A 15,713-nucleotide genomic window follows, 5' to 3' on the forward strand; every position below is an offset into this window, starting at 1 on the left:
AGTACCAGTATTAAAGTAATATATTTATGAATTTGAAACTCACTATTGTAAATGTTAGCAAAGCCTGTGATAATTATTCAGATTTTAGGAATAGATTATTTAAGTGAATTATAGAGATATTGAATATTTTATGCATATCTGTTTTATGGGAATATATTTTGTGTTTTATGTCAGCATACAAACTTATAGAATTTTTTATTATATCCCAACTCATCTCGTGTTATATAGTTTGAGCTGTTTTGGTACCAACAATTATTTAGCAGCACTTAAAATCATAGAATCAAGTAATATTAACCTTATTCAGAGCACTCAATATTTATCATCCTTTGATGATATTCATTTTATCAGCCAGAACAAGTATATTAAGAAATTATATTAATAAGGTTCCAGTTATATCATATAAGGATCCAGAGAGCTTCAAGAACTGGCGTTGTAAGTTCTAAGGAATTTTGAAGGGGTATATTGGTGAATACTTGTATTCACGACGAGCGTTTTAAGAATCAACTAGAAACAACTATAGTTGGTCCTGATTATTCTCTAGTGGTACATGGTTACTGATAATCAGTCATCAAATATTCTTTTAATTTCCTTACTGGTATTCTTCAAGAACTTCATACAAGCAGCGGTAAGAATTACCAATTACCGATCACTGAACCTTATGGTGATTATTTGTATTTATAAAATTCATGTTTCTACCACTGAGCTAGAGCTGAGGTTTGAACCCAGTAATTTTGCGAGCCGGAAGGCCTTAATTTTTTGTGAATTTATTCGCAAAAGAGGGAATTTAGAGACTGCTCTTATAAATACCAGAAACATCGTATTATCTGTGAAGGAATTACAATCCACAACTTCTCACAATAGCTTCATAATGTGGGACTCTATCATAAGAGATAACCCCCCCAGGAGCACAACTTCACACAATGAAAATTCATCTTACGTTCTTAATTACCAGTAAGAGTGAAATAACATTATACACAGACTGAAGAGTAATGTGACTGAAGAGTAACTGAGAGGAATGCGGGCGACTCAGTCATTGATTGTTCGAGTGTGAAATAATTGATGAAAGTTTTAAAATTATTGTAGGAAATTATTGTCGTAAATAATTATTTTTTTGAAATTATAGAGAGGAATGCGGGCAACTCATTTCTTAATTCTTGTACCCTACGAGTGTGAAATAATATTTATGAATGTTTAAAAATTATTGTCTAGAATCTATTTTTTTGTTTCGGTTCAATACGGTTTCCCAGATTTCCATGGGATGATCCAGCAACCAAATATGTTTAAATTCGGTCTCTAGGCTCATCTGAAAACTGAGAATAGTTCATGGGGAAGGTTTTCACAATTTACTAAAATAATATGAAACTTCCATTTCCCACATCAGAATGTGATTGCAAGTCGATGAAGAAATATCGATCGCGTGTGAATAATTTTAGTATAACATCAAACTATGTCAGTGAGAGACTTCGTGGCATCCATATTCATTCTTCAGATCTGTATTCTAGCTAGATTATCCAGTTCAATAAATCACAATAAATCAGGAGTGATCCGTGGTCTAGTGGATAGAGTGCTTGCGTAGCAGCATAGAGATCCCGGGTTCAAACCCCACTGAGAGCCAAAAGTTTTTTAAACAGATCACTCCCGTGTTATCGGATGGGCACGTTAAACTGTCGGTCCCGGCTGAAGTATGACAGTCGTAAAGCTCATTGACGGCTTAAATTATATATTCAGGCGGTGGAACATTCCCGCAAGGAACTCCCCACCAACAAAAGCCATACGAATTTATTTATTTATTTAATAAATCACATCATGGGATAGGACAAGAGACTTGGCGTTCGATAGAGTTTCTTCTTCATATTCCCACAGAGTCGTTCATTTTACCTCTAAACTAAATTTTTAGTTTTTTTAGTTTCTCTTGGAAATTGAATCAATTAATATTTCCCAAGAACGTATACCCTACTGTTCACCATAATGTAGGGTGTTGGAATCGGTTCTTTGAGGAAACGACTTAGTAGGAAAGTATGAGCGTTCGATTGCCGTTCCTTGGAAAAGAATTTTCTCAAACATGAGAAGAATCAAGTAAGCTCTCTTTTACATTCTCAAATAAGCAGCCATAACATTCAAATTAGCTTATAAGTGATATTCAACTCATGAGAAGAGTTTTCCAGCATCTTGGAAGTATCATCAGAGCAGCGTTGAAAATGAGGCCGTTCTTGAAAGTTTTAATTTCCTACTGAGCAGCTCTTGCCGGATTCTGATCTAGCAATTAGGAGCAAAACATTTTAAACTTGAGAATTTTCCTCATATTTACAGTGGCACATTCAAGAACACGTTCATTTCTGCTTTGAAACACGTGATCACAGTTTCCTCCACGCTCTTATTTCTCAGAACTGGAGTTTTCCGCTTGGGATTTTTTCGCCAACATTGTTTCACCCTCTTCATAGCATTGTGGCCAATTATAATAGCTTTGTAGCCGAGCATGTGATAATATCGTTACAATTTTAAGCTGGTAATTCTCAAGAAGCAATGAGATTAAATATTACAGAAATAAAATCATTCCGATTTTCTTAATAAGAATACACGGAATGCTCATATCAAAGGTGTGTTTTCCTTGTGTTAGGTTAATCTACAATACATGCTTATCTATCCTTTTATTTACTTCGATTACATGACCGGATAAAGGTAGTCATCTCACCATCGAGTAGTTTCCAAATTATTCCATCACTAGAATGGTGTACTGGGGATTCTATAATAAAGTAAAGAATCTGATCTATTCAATTAGGCTAAGGCTGAATTTCTCAATAGACAGGGTGGGCCCAGACCTATAGGCACAATCTCTCAAGGGGCGCACAGCATAGTAAAAGAAGCAACTATCTAGGAATCAAAATAACTGTAATAGTTATAACTTGTCATATTTTTCTAATTTGGATAAAAAATCAGGCTAATTCATATTTTTAAGCTCATTGTAACAAATAGTTGGACTATTTTCCAATTAATTTTATACTAGTAGTTCTGTGAACAGAAGACCTCGCGCTCAGTAAGTTACATTGACCAGTTGTTATGTTTTCTCAAAAAATAATGAATAATTTATCAATTTTAAATGTCTAGAAAAAATCCTAAATAAACATAGAGCTTTCTGTCCTATCGCACCGTGACGTGTCGTCCCGGAATGTGAGTTTGAGCGCTGTTATCAGGTCTGGCTGCAACTGTCTACAACGTTCATGGAAAGATACATTTTCAAGATGTTCGATGTTTTTGAACGGGTAGTATTAAAGTCCACTAGACAGCTGATTTATGATGAATAATTCTATAGTCTGATTTTTACTCCAATATTGGCGTATGAAGGAGGCTCCTTTTTCCTTTTATATTATCCTTGAAATGCAAAATTTTCAAAAACCTTGTACGACGCGCAATTTAAAAAGGAACATACCTGTCAAATTTCGTGAAAATCTATTACCGCGTTTCGCCGTAAATGCGCAACACATTAACATTAAATGAAATGCCAAACCGTCGACTTGAATCTTAGACCACACTTCGCTCGGTCAAAAAATAATAATTGAGAGAATACATTTGTTCAAGATTGAATTCAAATCAAAGATGTCGAAGTATCAAGTATAAATCGATCATACAATTTACAATATAATATTTAACAGTACAGTATTCGCTACTGGAAATAACAAGTATAGTGATTCAATAAACTGAAACAAAACAATATCACAATTTCTGTAGAGCATACAGAATTCATTGATTCGAGTTCCATCTACCGGACAAATACAATACTACGTCCAACTATGTTCAGCGACTCTCCCACCTCCCACCAATCACAAACGACTAGCTCCGTTCAAGCACACGCCCTTCAATCCTATTGGTCAATGACAAAACCTCAACGTCATATACTCCATTTTGTGGGAGTGAGTTAGCAATTCCAACTAGCCAAAATTGACAAGTATATATCAAAGACAGTATTTGTCCGAATAGTGAATGCGGTTCAAGTACTGTAAGTGATAAAATTCTCTCTCTATTCATTATTTTTGTTGAATAATTGAATAATCATGCTTTGTAGAGCAGTATATAGTGAGAATTTCTTGTGTGATTGGGACAGTGACAGTAAACTGTCAAAAAATGTTGTGACAGTAGTAAAGGCTGTTGAAAAATCATAAAAATCTTCAACCACGGGATGCAGTCATAGCATTGGGGAAGGTCGTCGTTTTGTTGTGATATTGCAAATTGTCAGAATGGAAAAACTAAGTAAGTCATTTCAACTAGACTAAGAAGCGGCGAAAACTATTGGTCCTAGAGGCGCCAACAAGGTAAATATGGGAAATATACACTTGTTGAATGTGAATGTGTGAATATGGCCTTCTTGATAAGTTGTCTATTCTTTTACTGTTGGAAGTCAACTGTTCTGGTGTCATTTTTCAAGATAATATACCTGTTTGATGAGATATTGTGATTGGCTGTAAAGAAGGTAAATACACAGAAGTAAAACCATTATTATTATGCGACAAATTTAAGGGAACCACCCCAAGTTTATAAAACAGGCAAGGCAAGATTCGAATAATCTTAGTCAATCAATCAGTGTACCGTAAAAGGAATTCTCTATTCACTTGAATTTAAATTATGCTACTTTATAATCATGAAGAATTCACGAGAATTCAATATCATCACAATGTTTTTACTTTATTTGAGTTCCAGTCACATGGAATGTCCCTCAATTGTGCTCCTCATCAAGAAAAAGATTATCTAAACTAGATAATTTGTCAAATTGATAATTATTTTCAAGTGATTATTTCATACGGTTCATAAAGAACCGATTGGTAATATAATTGGTAATTATACTATCCAAGCACAACTCCCTTGTTCATGGACGGATCAGCATGTTAGACAGATAAAATTGAAAATTCAGAATTTATAAGAAGTGACTGAGTTCAAGGAGTGGAAACTTTTAATGTTTTGTTGCATCTAGCTGTGCTGCTGTCAAATCTTATCAAAGCTCAACTCTCGCTTCACTCCATAATTTTGTTGCAAGATGAAGCTGAATACAAAATGAGGCTGCCTCGAAGAAAAAACTTGCTCCATGACATAGTTGAAAACTCTTCAGAATTATCCGACAGATGTTAGAATGAGAAGAATTGGTAAGCCATTTTGTACTTACATAGTATGATAACGGAACTTGAAACCCAATATTCGTTGACGTGAATCATAAAACTCTACTTGAACCATTTTACTCAATTTTCTATGTACTTGTAAAGGTAATTTTGTGCTAGATAATATCAATATGAATGGGTAAAAAACAATTGTCAAAACCACTGATTTTTCACCACTTTTGGTTGTTACACCATTATCAATCGCAAGTAAACTAGAAGCTCAAGTATCGAGCAGTAGAGTACAGTATATGATATAGGTAAAGCCATCTGATTTGACCAATGGTTGACCAATCAAGTTGAAGTTCTGTCATTGACGAGACATAACACGCTCACAGTATTTCAAATATGGTCGCAAGATCCGTTGAACAACAACAAATGGAGAAATACTTGGTAGCTAATAGAACCAAATAGGAAAGATGGGTGGGAATGAGAGGATATTATACAGTAGAACTCCAATTATCCAAACTCCGATTATACGAATCACTTTCAGAAAAAAATTTGTCCAAAAAAAGTCTAAGTGTGGTATAATTCTTCCCCCTGCGATGCCAGTGTTTGCGCGTTCGCGCACTATTGTCCTTCCCTTGTAAATGAGTACATTTTATTTATATTTAAAACATGTGAAAATATCATGTTTCTTTGATTTAATTCAATAAAAAAATAGTGCAATATCAAAACGTAGCTTTTTTCTCTCCAATGGCAATTTTTAAAAAAAAACTCCTATTATCCAAATGGGTCCCGGTCCTCATTAATTCAGATGATTGGAATTCTACTGTAGTACAATATTGGAGTAAGTTAACACGAAAATAACAACATAAGTGGATTGCTATTGAGAGAGAATCCAAGGTCAAAGTCGAAAGTATAATAGAAAGGAGATGGGGAATGAACTACTACCCTACTGAATAATGAATACAGTGAAGGAGAAGCTACTAGTAAGGGAAAGCTACTGGTGTTGAAATTACTAGTAAGATAAAGATGAATTAGTGTTGTTGTATTGGATAAAATGAATCTGTCCATTTCAGTTCCCGGTATGAATACTAGGTTTGATTAATATGGAATCTTTATCTTGGTTATTCTTAATGCTTCTGAAATACTGCCTCCAATCAGTGTTCTTTATTCATATTTATTAACAGAGCCACATATCGTAACATGCAATGTGATCGGGAGAGGCCAACAAGCTGAGTACAAAACGGCTTCTCTTCCAAATTTCAATAGATTTTAATTCTAGGTTTTGTCAATATCATGTAGTTTCATTCGTTTATTCAATGTTGTATTTCTAGGTTATCATACATGAGTTTTCTTGAATAGTCAATGTTGTTTTGCAGGCTCAGCTGTTCGTGGTCCTGTATTTGTGGAGGAGCCCCCTCCATGGCTGGATGTGTCGAATTCTACAGGAGTAGTTCTGTCTTGCAAAGCTCACGGCACTCCATCCCCAGTCATACGTTGGCTTGACCAGTCTGACAAAGAAGTCACTCACCTACCACGAATTAGGTAAGTTTTTCCATGGATCTCTGAGTTTTCAAATCAGTAGAATAATTATGTGATCTACCAAGATGAACACTACATCTCAATCTGAACTCATGTATATTAACTTGAACTATCAGAATTTGTGGTTAATCTTGAGATGAACTAAATCTCAAGCTTGTTCATCTCAAGTTTGTTCATTCCAAGATAATCTCAAGTTTGTTCATCTTAAGATGAAGTACATCTCAATTTGTTAAATGCGTTCGTTGTTCTTGTAGCTCTTCCGTTCCAATAATGATTCTTTGTGATAATTTCATCTTGATACTTGAATTATTTGCAAGTTTGTGGAGAATATAAAGTAGAGTTTCTAGAAGATTCTTTTGATAATTAACAATAGACTAACATTAGTTTAATGAAAACCTATAAGGGATGAGTTGTTGTAACAAAAGTAGATTTGTAGGTTTTGATGAATTATTGGAAAACTTCAAAACAAAACAATTGGGAAACATCTTACAATGGATTGCAAAAAGTTTAAGTTTTAAGTATGTGGGAGCTAAGTCTGGTGAATCTGTCATCTTATGGTGAATTGTATTACAAAATGATAGAAGATTTTTTATTAGCTAGGGGTGAATGATCTTCTCCATCGAATACCATTGAAAATAATTATTATCAGTGAGGGGTGAAGTAATGACCTAGAACATTTTTCTCATCTGGCAATGCAAGACTATGGAATAATTCCCATCACTATAAAATCAACAGAATTATTCAATGATTCTTACAAAAATCTATCATTAGCTCCTTTTAAAAGCCCATTATTTTGTTGTCACTGGTTGAATAATTACAAATGTTACTAATGAATTCCATTGTCAAACCTCAACAATCCTTGTCAGATTTATTGATATTAAGTGATAGGAGTTATTCTGCTTTGTTACAAACGTTACATGACGAAAATGTGGTAAAAAACATTTTAACCGTAACCAGAGACAAATCATACCATGAGTATCATCTAAAGATATTAAATATCTTAACTCTATGCCGTAACTCAGTGGCTCAGTAACTCGAGATGACCACCAACAATTCATGTTCAGTTCATTACAAGATTCGTATTAGATTACTCACAGATCGGATTCATTATGTTGTGCAGTGTACCATTCGATGGGAAAAAAATCATTCATTGATTTTCTCTCGATTGCAATGTTGATTAATTTCCAGAAAAGCACAAATTGGACAGCCTGTCAGTGAGTTTGTTGAACACAGACTTGAACGATACGTTCCGCGTTTCGCATGTCACTGTTCGCTGGCATTCTTATACAGCGATAACAATTATCGGATTACTAGGGGTTGATTGTTGTGGGTGGGGTGGGGTGGCAGTGTTTTCCGGACTTGTAATTAGAGCTGGGCCGTGTTCGAGTTCGTTAACGGTAATTAATGGCAGGGAGGAGAAAACAGCGAGGATTGAATTGCGAGTGGAATTGTACAAAGCGTTAATGAAGTGCATCGAAGTCGATCAATTAGTCGGGCGACAAAGAAGAGGTTCGATCAGAACGCAGCAGTGACTGCCTGGCCTCTTGACGCGATTTCACGGTAAACAACTAAGCTAATTACCGTACTGTCACAACATTAATCTGTAGAACTGTTTAACTTGGGCATTTGCGCGCGTTGTATCAGTGCCGGTGCACTCTGGGCGCACCAGGCACCCCTGGCGGACGCTTGAATCAACAGATTCGCGTCACTGCGTTGACACAGGCCAATGATTGATTGTCCAAATATGGGAGGACTCGGCCGCGGCAATAGATAGTGGCCGCTAAAAACAGCTGGCTTCTACATCATCCTGACACCACTTCATTAGCGTGAGTAAGCATTGCCTAGAAAAAGTCCACAGAAAACACATGCTGTGATGCACAAGTAGGGAAACGTTTCTGTACTAGTCTCATTGGTGGTGGTGATCATTACAATGTTGGAGGTGATCAGTTTGAAGGTGATACATCCGCTTTATCGGCGGCATTCAGCATACAGAAAACACATGCTGTTATGCGCAAGTAGGAAAACTTTTCTATACTGGTCTTATTGGATCATCACAATAATTATTATGGAGGTGATCAGTTTGAAGGTGATAGATCCGTTTTACCTGTAGCATTCAGAGCTTAGCAATCACCGCCGTGGTTAGCAGTAATGAATATAGTATATCATGTATCCATAATGTATAGGTATACAGGTGTGCCCACAGAGTGAGTTCAAAAACAATAATTGTTCGGTGGGGTTCAAAAAAATTCAGCTTTTGGCCATAGGGAAGGAGGGACACCCTTGATGTATATTTGTATCTGTATTTGTAAATATAACACAGTCTATTAAAATCTTGTTAATAACCCATCTAAAGCAGTAAGTCCTTATCTTTTATTGTAGTCATCCGTCTCATTGCCCACGTGTAATAAGCCTGGAGTTCATGTTGACATAATCATCTGCAAAAAAGTTAAGATGGATAATTAAACACCACTGGTTGTCTTTTATTATCATTCAGAGGAATTTTAAGACGTTCCTGATGCATACAGCTCATTCAAGCATAGGGATTTAACTCATTCGAAGTCATAAACAGTGGGGATTCGTTTTAACAGGGTGTGTGTGACACACGGAGAGATTGTGACATTGTTGGGCTATCAATGCTATTTGAACGTTTGAAACTTACAATTAGAATGCATGTGATTTCCTGCTGTTAGAAGTCCACAGTGACTGCAAATATTAAAATGACTAGAGTACCATTGAAGTATTATGAAGCAAAATTCAACTTGGCTCCTTCTAGTATTATGTTAGTTTACTCTCCAATATATCTTGTTTAAATCCGTCTCTGCAATGACGCCCTCAGTTACCTCACCATACAATTCTTCTTCTACCTATAAAATACTCCGGCAGCAAAAATCCTCTTGTAAGAAATATTTCTGGCCTATAAATGTCATGACCATGGGATCAACGTACTTATCTTGTTGGTTTTTCTATCTTATTATCTTCTTCAATCTTCATTGTGGCTTTTCCTGCAATAGGTCACAGTGTGATTACTTTCCCATCGCTCTGATGATTTCATCAACTCATCCCAGGTCCAAGTTGTTATCAAATCAGTCGAAATTGAGTACGATCATGCTGGTTTAGCATAAAACCAGATTAGTTACAGTTAGCACAAGTTTAACTTATTTTTCCTCTCCCTGTCATTTTGATAATGGATTATTGTATAAATGAATAAAGAATGAATAAATGAATGAATAAAGTTATTGTATGATACTGATTCATCCGTGTATGATAGGATACTGAAGTTTAAGTACGATTTCTGTTCAAATATCGCTCAAATCTTGGGCTCTTTTGTTATTGAGAGTCGGACTCTATCTATTTATCTAGTCATTGAATAAGTAGTGTTGCAAGTTTTGAGGATTGTCTTGAAGTATTTTGCTAAATCTGTTTGGTGTTATATTAAAGAAGATTGTTGCGAGCATTCAGGTCACCCTTAATTCGGCAGTTCAAATATGATATGTTTACTCCTCAATTGCCACTGGAGTTGTAATGTACAGAAGAGATTCGAGAACAATTTCTTTCCAGAACAACTGTAGAATGAAAGAACAGACGTCTTTGTCATTACAAATCTCTGTTCAAGCTATTGAAATTCGTCGAAGCATGCTAATTGACCGAGTTTGCTCTACAGGTACTAAACTGAATAAAACTTGCATTTATTTTGTGAAACTGGAATGAGGTTCTATTTGCTCGATATCATGACCATTGATAAAGCTTGTTCCGAAATTAGCAGCACTACACATTTTCTTATCATCATTCCAGTCCAGTAGCCAAGACTTTCCCAATCCGCTCACTCGCCTGCAGACCTGTAGCTGTACAATGCTTCTTACATTGCGCAGGAGAATTTCTAAACAACAATACTCCAAAATCTATAGAAACGTTCTGATAACGAGAATTTGAAAAATGAAAACTGAACATTTCTATTTCAATTGAATTCTAGATAGTTACTAGTATAATGTGAGTTCAAATAACTTTCTTTGTTGTTGGTAAGGTGGTATTGTGGTAGTATGTGGTATTAGATGAAATCAGTCTGATATTTATCAGTTATTTATTTATCAGAAAAGCAATGAAGACTACAGGAATTCAGCCCAAAACTGTCTGCACTAAGTATCTTAAACATTTGAGATACTGGTTCCAGTTGTTACACCATTATCAATATCCAGGGAACTGGAAGCTTAAAAATTGACCAGAAAAATATTTGGTTTGATTAAGGCATGTCCAGTCTTCGCCAATGACAGTACAGGTCAACTTTCATTGGTCAACTGCTAATGGCCAATCATAGGCCTCCACCCATACTATATAATCAGTTTGTGGTCATGATTAACAAACTATTTGAACTATGCATGTAATTTTAACTGCCTCTCTACTATCATTCCTATGGAATTATCATATTTCCATGATCATCAATTCTTTATTCATTTCCTTATCTTATTTTGATCTGGGGCTCATTGGATTAATTGTATTGTAGAGGAGATTCGATAACAATGAATTCCCAGAACGATTATAGGATGTTGGAATGACTCTGTGGTTACAAATGTATTCCATCGAGTCTTACCCAGTGAGTATAGAATGTATCATTCTATGGAATGGAATGAAGAATAATATACAATAATCCTATAGTATAGAATGTTACATTCTATACTCACTGGTCTTACCTTATTTTAAGGATTATATCACTGTTATTGTCGTTCGGTTTTGGATATGGAAAATTCACTTCTACTAAATTTAGTTTGAATTAGACTTAATCGAATAAAACAGACGAAGACCACTGAAACTGTACTCAAAGCTTTTGAATGGGAGTGGAGAAATAGGCAATGAAACGGCCTTCTTTGATGCACCCCAAGTCCCGAAATGACGGTTAATTCGTTCGCCTACGTCGCTGAAAGAATTTCGCGAACAAAACAGAGACTCGGCTGGGAAGAAAAGGGTTCAGCAGCTGGGTGGTTGTGTTGTGTTGGTGTTTTTAGTCGATTATTCAGCTCTGTTTCTGTTTCTGTCTCAACGGAGATGGGCGGACAGAGGTGCGCGCCTCTTTCTGTTGCCTGACGCTCGAGGTCCTTCCTTTCCGTTCGGTTTTTGATGTTTCCACAGACAAAGCTCCACTGTTACGTCACGGCGTACCAATCGAGTTCCAGATTGATCCGACGGTTTGTAAGCTCTTTCATTTTCGTCCGGACCTACTGGCTTCCCCCTCGCCCCTTCCGCTCCATCACCTTGGCACGCCACTCCAAAACAGCTTTCAACAACAAAAGTCTCTCCACCTCTCTAGGGTGACGTCGCGGAATTGTTGTTATACTGCAGATTCGAGCGGCAACAGCCTCGTACCAAAAACAATATTGATTGAAAAACGATTTGTTATTGCGGAGAAGCAAGCTAAGACAATCCCTATTATTATTGCTCCATCCCGTCACTCTTTGATTCATTCGCTTACCTTCTCCCTTCTTTGCACTTCGAGCAGTTAAATGAGTACAATAATATTGAAGGTGAATATGGTGCTCCATTGAGTCGCCGTTATATTGAAATTGATTGAAATGAAATTGATTTTTCTCTTCTTCTTTTACAAAATACAATATAAATAGTGTAATATAATATGTGTTTGTCAAGCACCGTTTAATCTAATAGAATCTATAAGGATTAAGTTATTAACATTTTGTTAATAACTTTGGTGTAAACCCAGCTTGAAGATTCAGAGGAATAATTTAAAAGGACAAAGAAACTTCATTTTTGTTAAAAGTGATACATACTGATTTTGATAGTTAGTGAGGAGTGAGGATCTAGGACTGATACATGATACTTATATCGAATAATCTGACTGGTAATAAGAATAGATAGGTCCGGTGTCTGGGATTTTCAAATCACACCTGATCAATTTCAGGATCAATAACATGACTTCATGACTGTTTCCAGGTAAAAACTTACAAGCTCAACATGATCATCCAAAACACTGGATTCGAGAAAAATATATTCGTCAGACCTGAGATCAAACTCCATGAGGCTATTAAGCAAGCGATAAACCTATTGGCTACGGTTGCCAAGTGGATTGTGATTGAGTTTGAGTCCGGAATAAAAGTCTAGGTGAGATGAAATAAGATGAATCTCAAACAAAATTGGTGTCTCTGTATTACTATGAATTCTCATAGAATATCTTTTCAAATATCGTTGCGGAGCTAGAAAAAGATATCACCATCTTTGTCGAATGATAGGCAAGGATATAGCATCATAAATATGTTATCCTTATAACGTGGACCTCACTTGATCTGGAACACCACCTTTATCATTTTAGGCTTTCCAAGTATTTGATTTATTGTTTCAACTGGTCATGAGAAGTGATATAAAGCTTCCTTCACTCTCTTAATAACATCTAAAGTAGGATTCTATCATCATAACATTAGTATAAGGGGAGGAACAAAGAAGTTGAATGTAATAAGGATTTCAGCCGGAAAAGATCAAAAGCCTCATCCAAGAAATTGACTGCTCACATCAACCACTCAATGATTATCCATAATTCGTTTCTCCTCAGAATCAAGAATTTCTGTGTGAAGATTAAATCACTACTATGTTACATGAATAATTGGGAGTAGCCCACATAAATTCAATCTAATGGAAACTGATAGAATCCATTGGGAAGCCGGGAATGTGGTGTAGTATCGTGGCTTATCCTCATGGTATAACTTTTGCAAACAAATTAAAGTAAGCCCACTCCTGGGCTTCAAAGTTTGCCATTGATATTGTGAGCAAATCTGCAAACACATTGGAACCAAGTGTTTATCACTACATTAACGGCTTCCACAATGCACTAGAGAGCGGTATGCAAGAAGTTTATTCCCTTTGCAACGGACCATGTACTCAACAGTATCACTGTACTTCCTTTTCCATATTACTCTATTGAACAAACAATCTCTCTCACTCCAAACTATCTCTTTCTCTCTCGCCGAAAATCATTCTCTCAATGTATGAACTCTCTATGTATTTTCTCCGCTCTTCACTTTATCACAGTAAGTGGAGAATGCCACTTTCATGTTTGCTCAATACTCCCTGGATAGTGGATTCAATTCGATCACCAGCCGTGAAGGGCTATTGGACCTTTGTTGCTCCCAATTGTTGCTAATGTCAACAAGTAGAGTATATGAAATAAGATAATCATCGCTCGGAATTTCTGAGATACGGTAACATCGATTCAGTTTCTCTCCTGGTACAAACTTATCTATTTGATTAACAAAGATGATGACTACATAGAGAATCCATGGAATTCAACCAAAATCCATTGATTGGAGGTTGAAGGTTAATTTAACAGATCTGAGAGCTGTCCCATTGATTGAAGATTGAAGGTTCAAGTATTCTATTGTTTCTTCTTGTTCATGAATACAAACTAATTAATTTCAAGGGTATGTTCAAATCTACTGGTCTTCATTCTGATATAAAACGGACAAAAGGAAAACCTCCCCTTTTCATGAGTTTTCCCTTACAAAACTAGTCATTTCAATGTTCATTTCTTCCTAGAAATTACAGTATCATCATCAATGACGAAAATAATAGTTCAGAGTTATTCAAATCTTCTGGTCTTCATTCTGATATACAACGGACAAAAGGAAAACCTTCCTTTTTCACGAGTTTCTCCTTACAAGACTAGTAATTTCAATGTTCATTTCTTCCTATAAATTACAGTATCATTATCAATGACGAAAATAATAGTTTGAATAATAGTTTCTTCTTCTTTAGGTGCCGTCTCCGTTTCGAAGGTTGGCAATCATCAAGGCGATTTTTACTTTTGAGACCGCAGATTGAAATAGGTCATTATTGCTGCTTCCAAACCAATCCCGAAGGTTCTTCAGCCATGAGTTTCGTCTCCTTCCTACGGATCTCTTTCCTTGGACTTTCCAATAATAATAGTTTAGAGTTATTCAAATCTTCTAGTCTTCATTCTGATATACAACGGAAAAAAAGAAAACCTCCCTTTTTCACGAGTTTTCCTTACAAGACTAGTAATTTCAATGTTCGTTTCTTCCTACAAATTACAGTATCGTTATCAATGACGAAAATATGCAATATTTTGTTAGCTACATAGATATCCAACGTAAGTGACTGAAGCTAGCGTGATCTCTTGAGCTGTCTCATCATTGAATAGTTTCACAGCTCTACAAGAAGTTTTGCTTTCAACAGGTGAGCTTAAGGTGACCAGTACGAAAGTTTTTTCATTCTTATAAACAATAAGCTGCGTACACATATACGCTCTTCCAACCCGCTCCGAGCACGCTCCTCCCTCGTACCACCCTCGTACCGCCCTCGTTCCTCCATCGAACTACAGTCGCGCCGCCCACGCACCCATCATGAACGTTACGGAAGATGTTAGATCTTCTCGCGTTCCCCGGTCGAACCATTGTTGCTCCCCGGTCGATCATCAATCGCTCTGCTGGAGTGACGTTCGGTTGCGGAGCAGAGCGAAAGTCTGTACGCACCTTTAAGTACCGATATACGCGCCGCGAACATGAGCAATTCACTTTTAATCAGCTGACTATATCTGTATTTTTACAGAAACGGTAAGATACAGATATAAGAAGCTTTGCATCAGCTAATTTTATTTCATTTATTTTTTTTTTTTTTTTATTAAAAACACACATAACAAGACAAAACAAAATTACAAAGAGTTTGAAACAAATAAAACACAATAAAATGTTACAAATATAAAAAACCATGGGCTTTGTGGTTGGGTGTGTTGGAGAAGAGAAAAAAAAGAGAGTAAGATACCTAGCCAACTATGGTTTACCATGTAATAGGCAGGCAAAGAAGAGAAGAGAAGTAATGAGGGAAAAAGATAAGGGAGAAATGGGGGGAAGGAAGAAAACAGAGGAATTGGTACTCAAAATAAAGGTAAGCGAGTCCACTGAAAAATGAAAAATGAAAATGAAAATGAAAATGAAAATGAAATTTATTCTCCTTTTTCTTATACAAACAAAAAATTACAATATTTTATCTTAGAATTAAACTGACAGCAATTGTTTATAGGCGCTGCCAGTATCATATATTATAATTACATATTTCGAATATTATATAGTT

The 15,713-nt window shown here is 36.0% G+C and overlaps 1 protein-coding gene across 2 annotated transcripts in view; it reads left to right on the top strand.

Moving 5' to 3' along the window:
* LOC111049969 (Down syndrome cell adhesion molecule-like protein Dscam2) overlaps positions 1-15,713 on the top strand; it is a 244,556-nt gene that overhangs the window by 134,514 nt on the left and 94,329 nt on the right. For both annotated transcript variants that reach the window (XR_005570419.1, XM_039420535.1), the window contains exon 3: positions 6,467-6,632. Coding sequence is in view for 1 of the 2 variants with exons in the window: in XM_039420535.1 (XP_039276469.1) it covers positions 6,467-6,632 (166 nt within the window). In the remaining variant the exon portion in view is untranslated. The remainder of the gene's footprint in view (positions 1-6,466; positions 6,633-15,713) is intronic.

The sequence above is a fragment of the Nilaparvata lugens genome, chromosome 2 (genome assembly GCF_014356525.2).
Source record: "Nilaparvata lugens isolate BPH chromosome 2, ASM1435652v1, whole genome shotgun sequence".
NCBI lineage: Eukaryota > Metazoa > Arthropoda > Insecta > Hemiptera > Delphacidae > Nilaparvata > Nilaparvata lugens.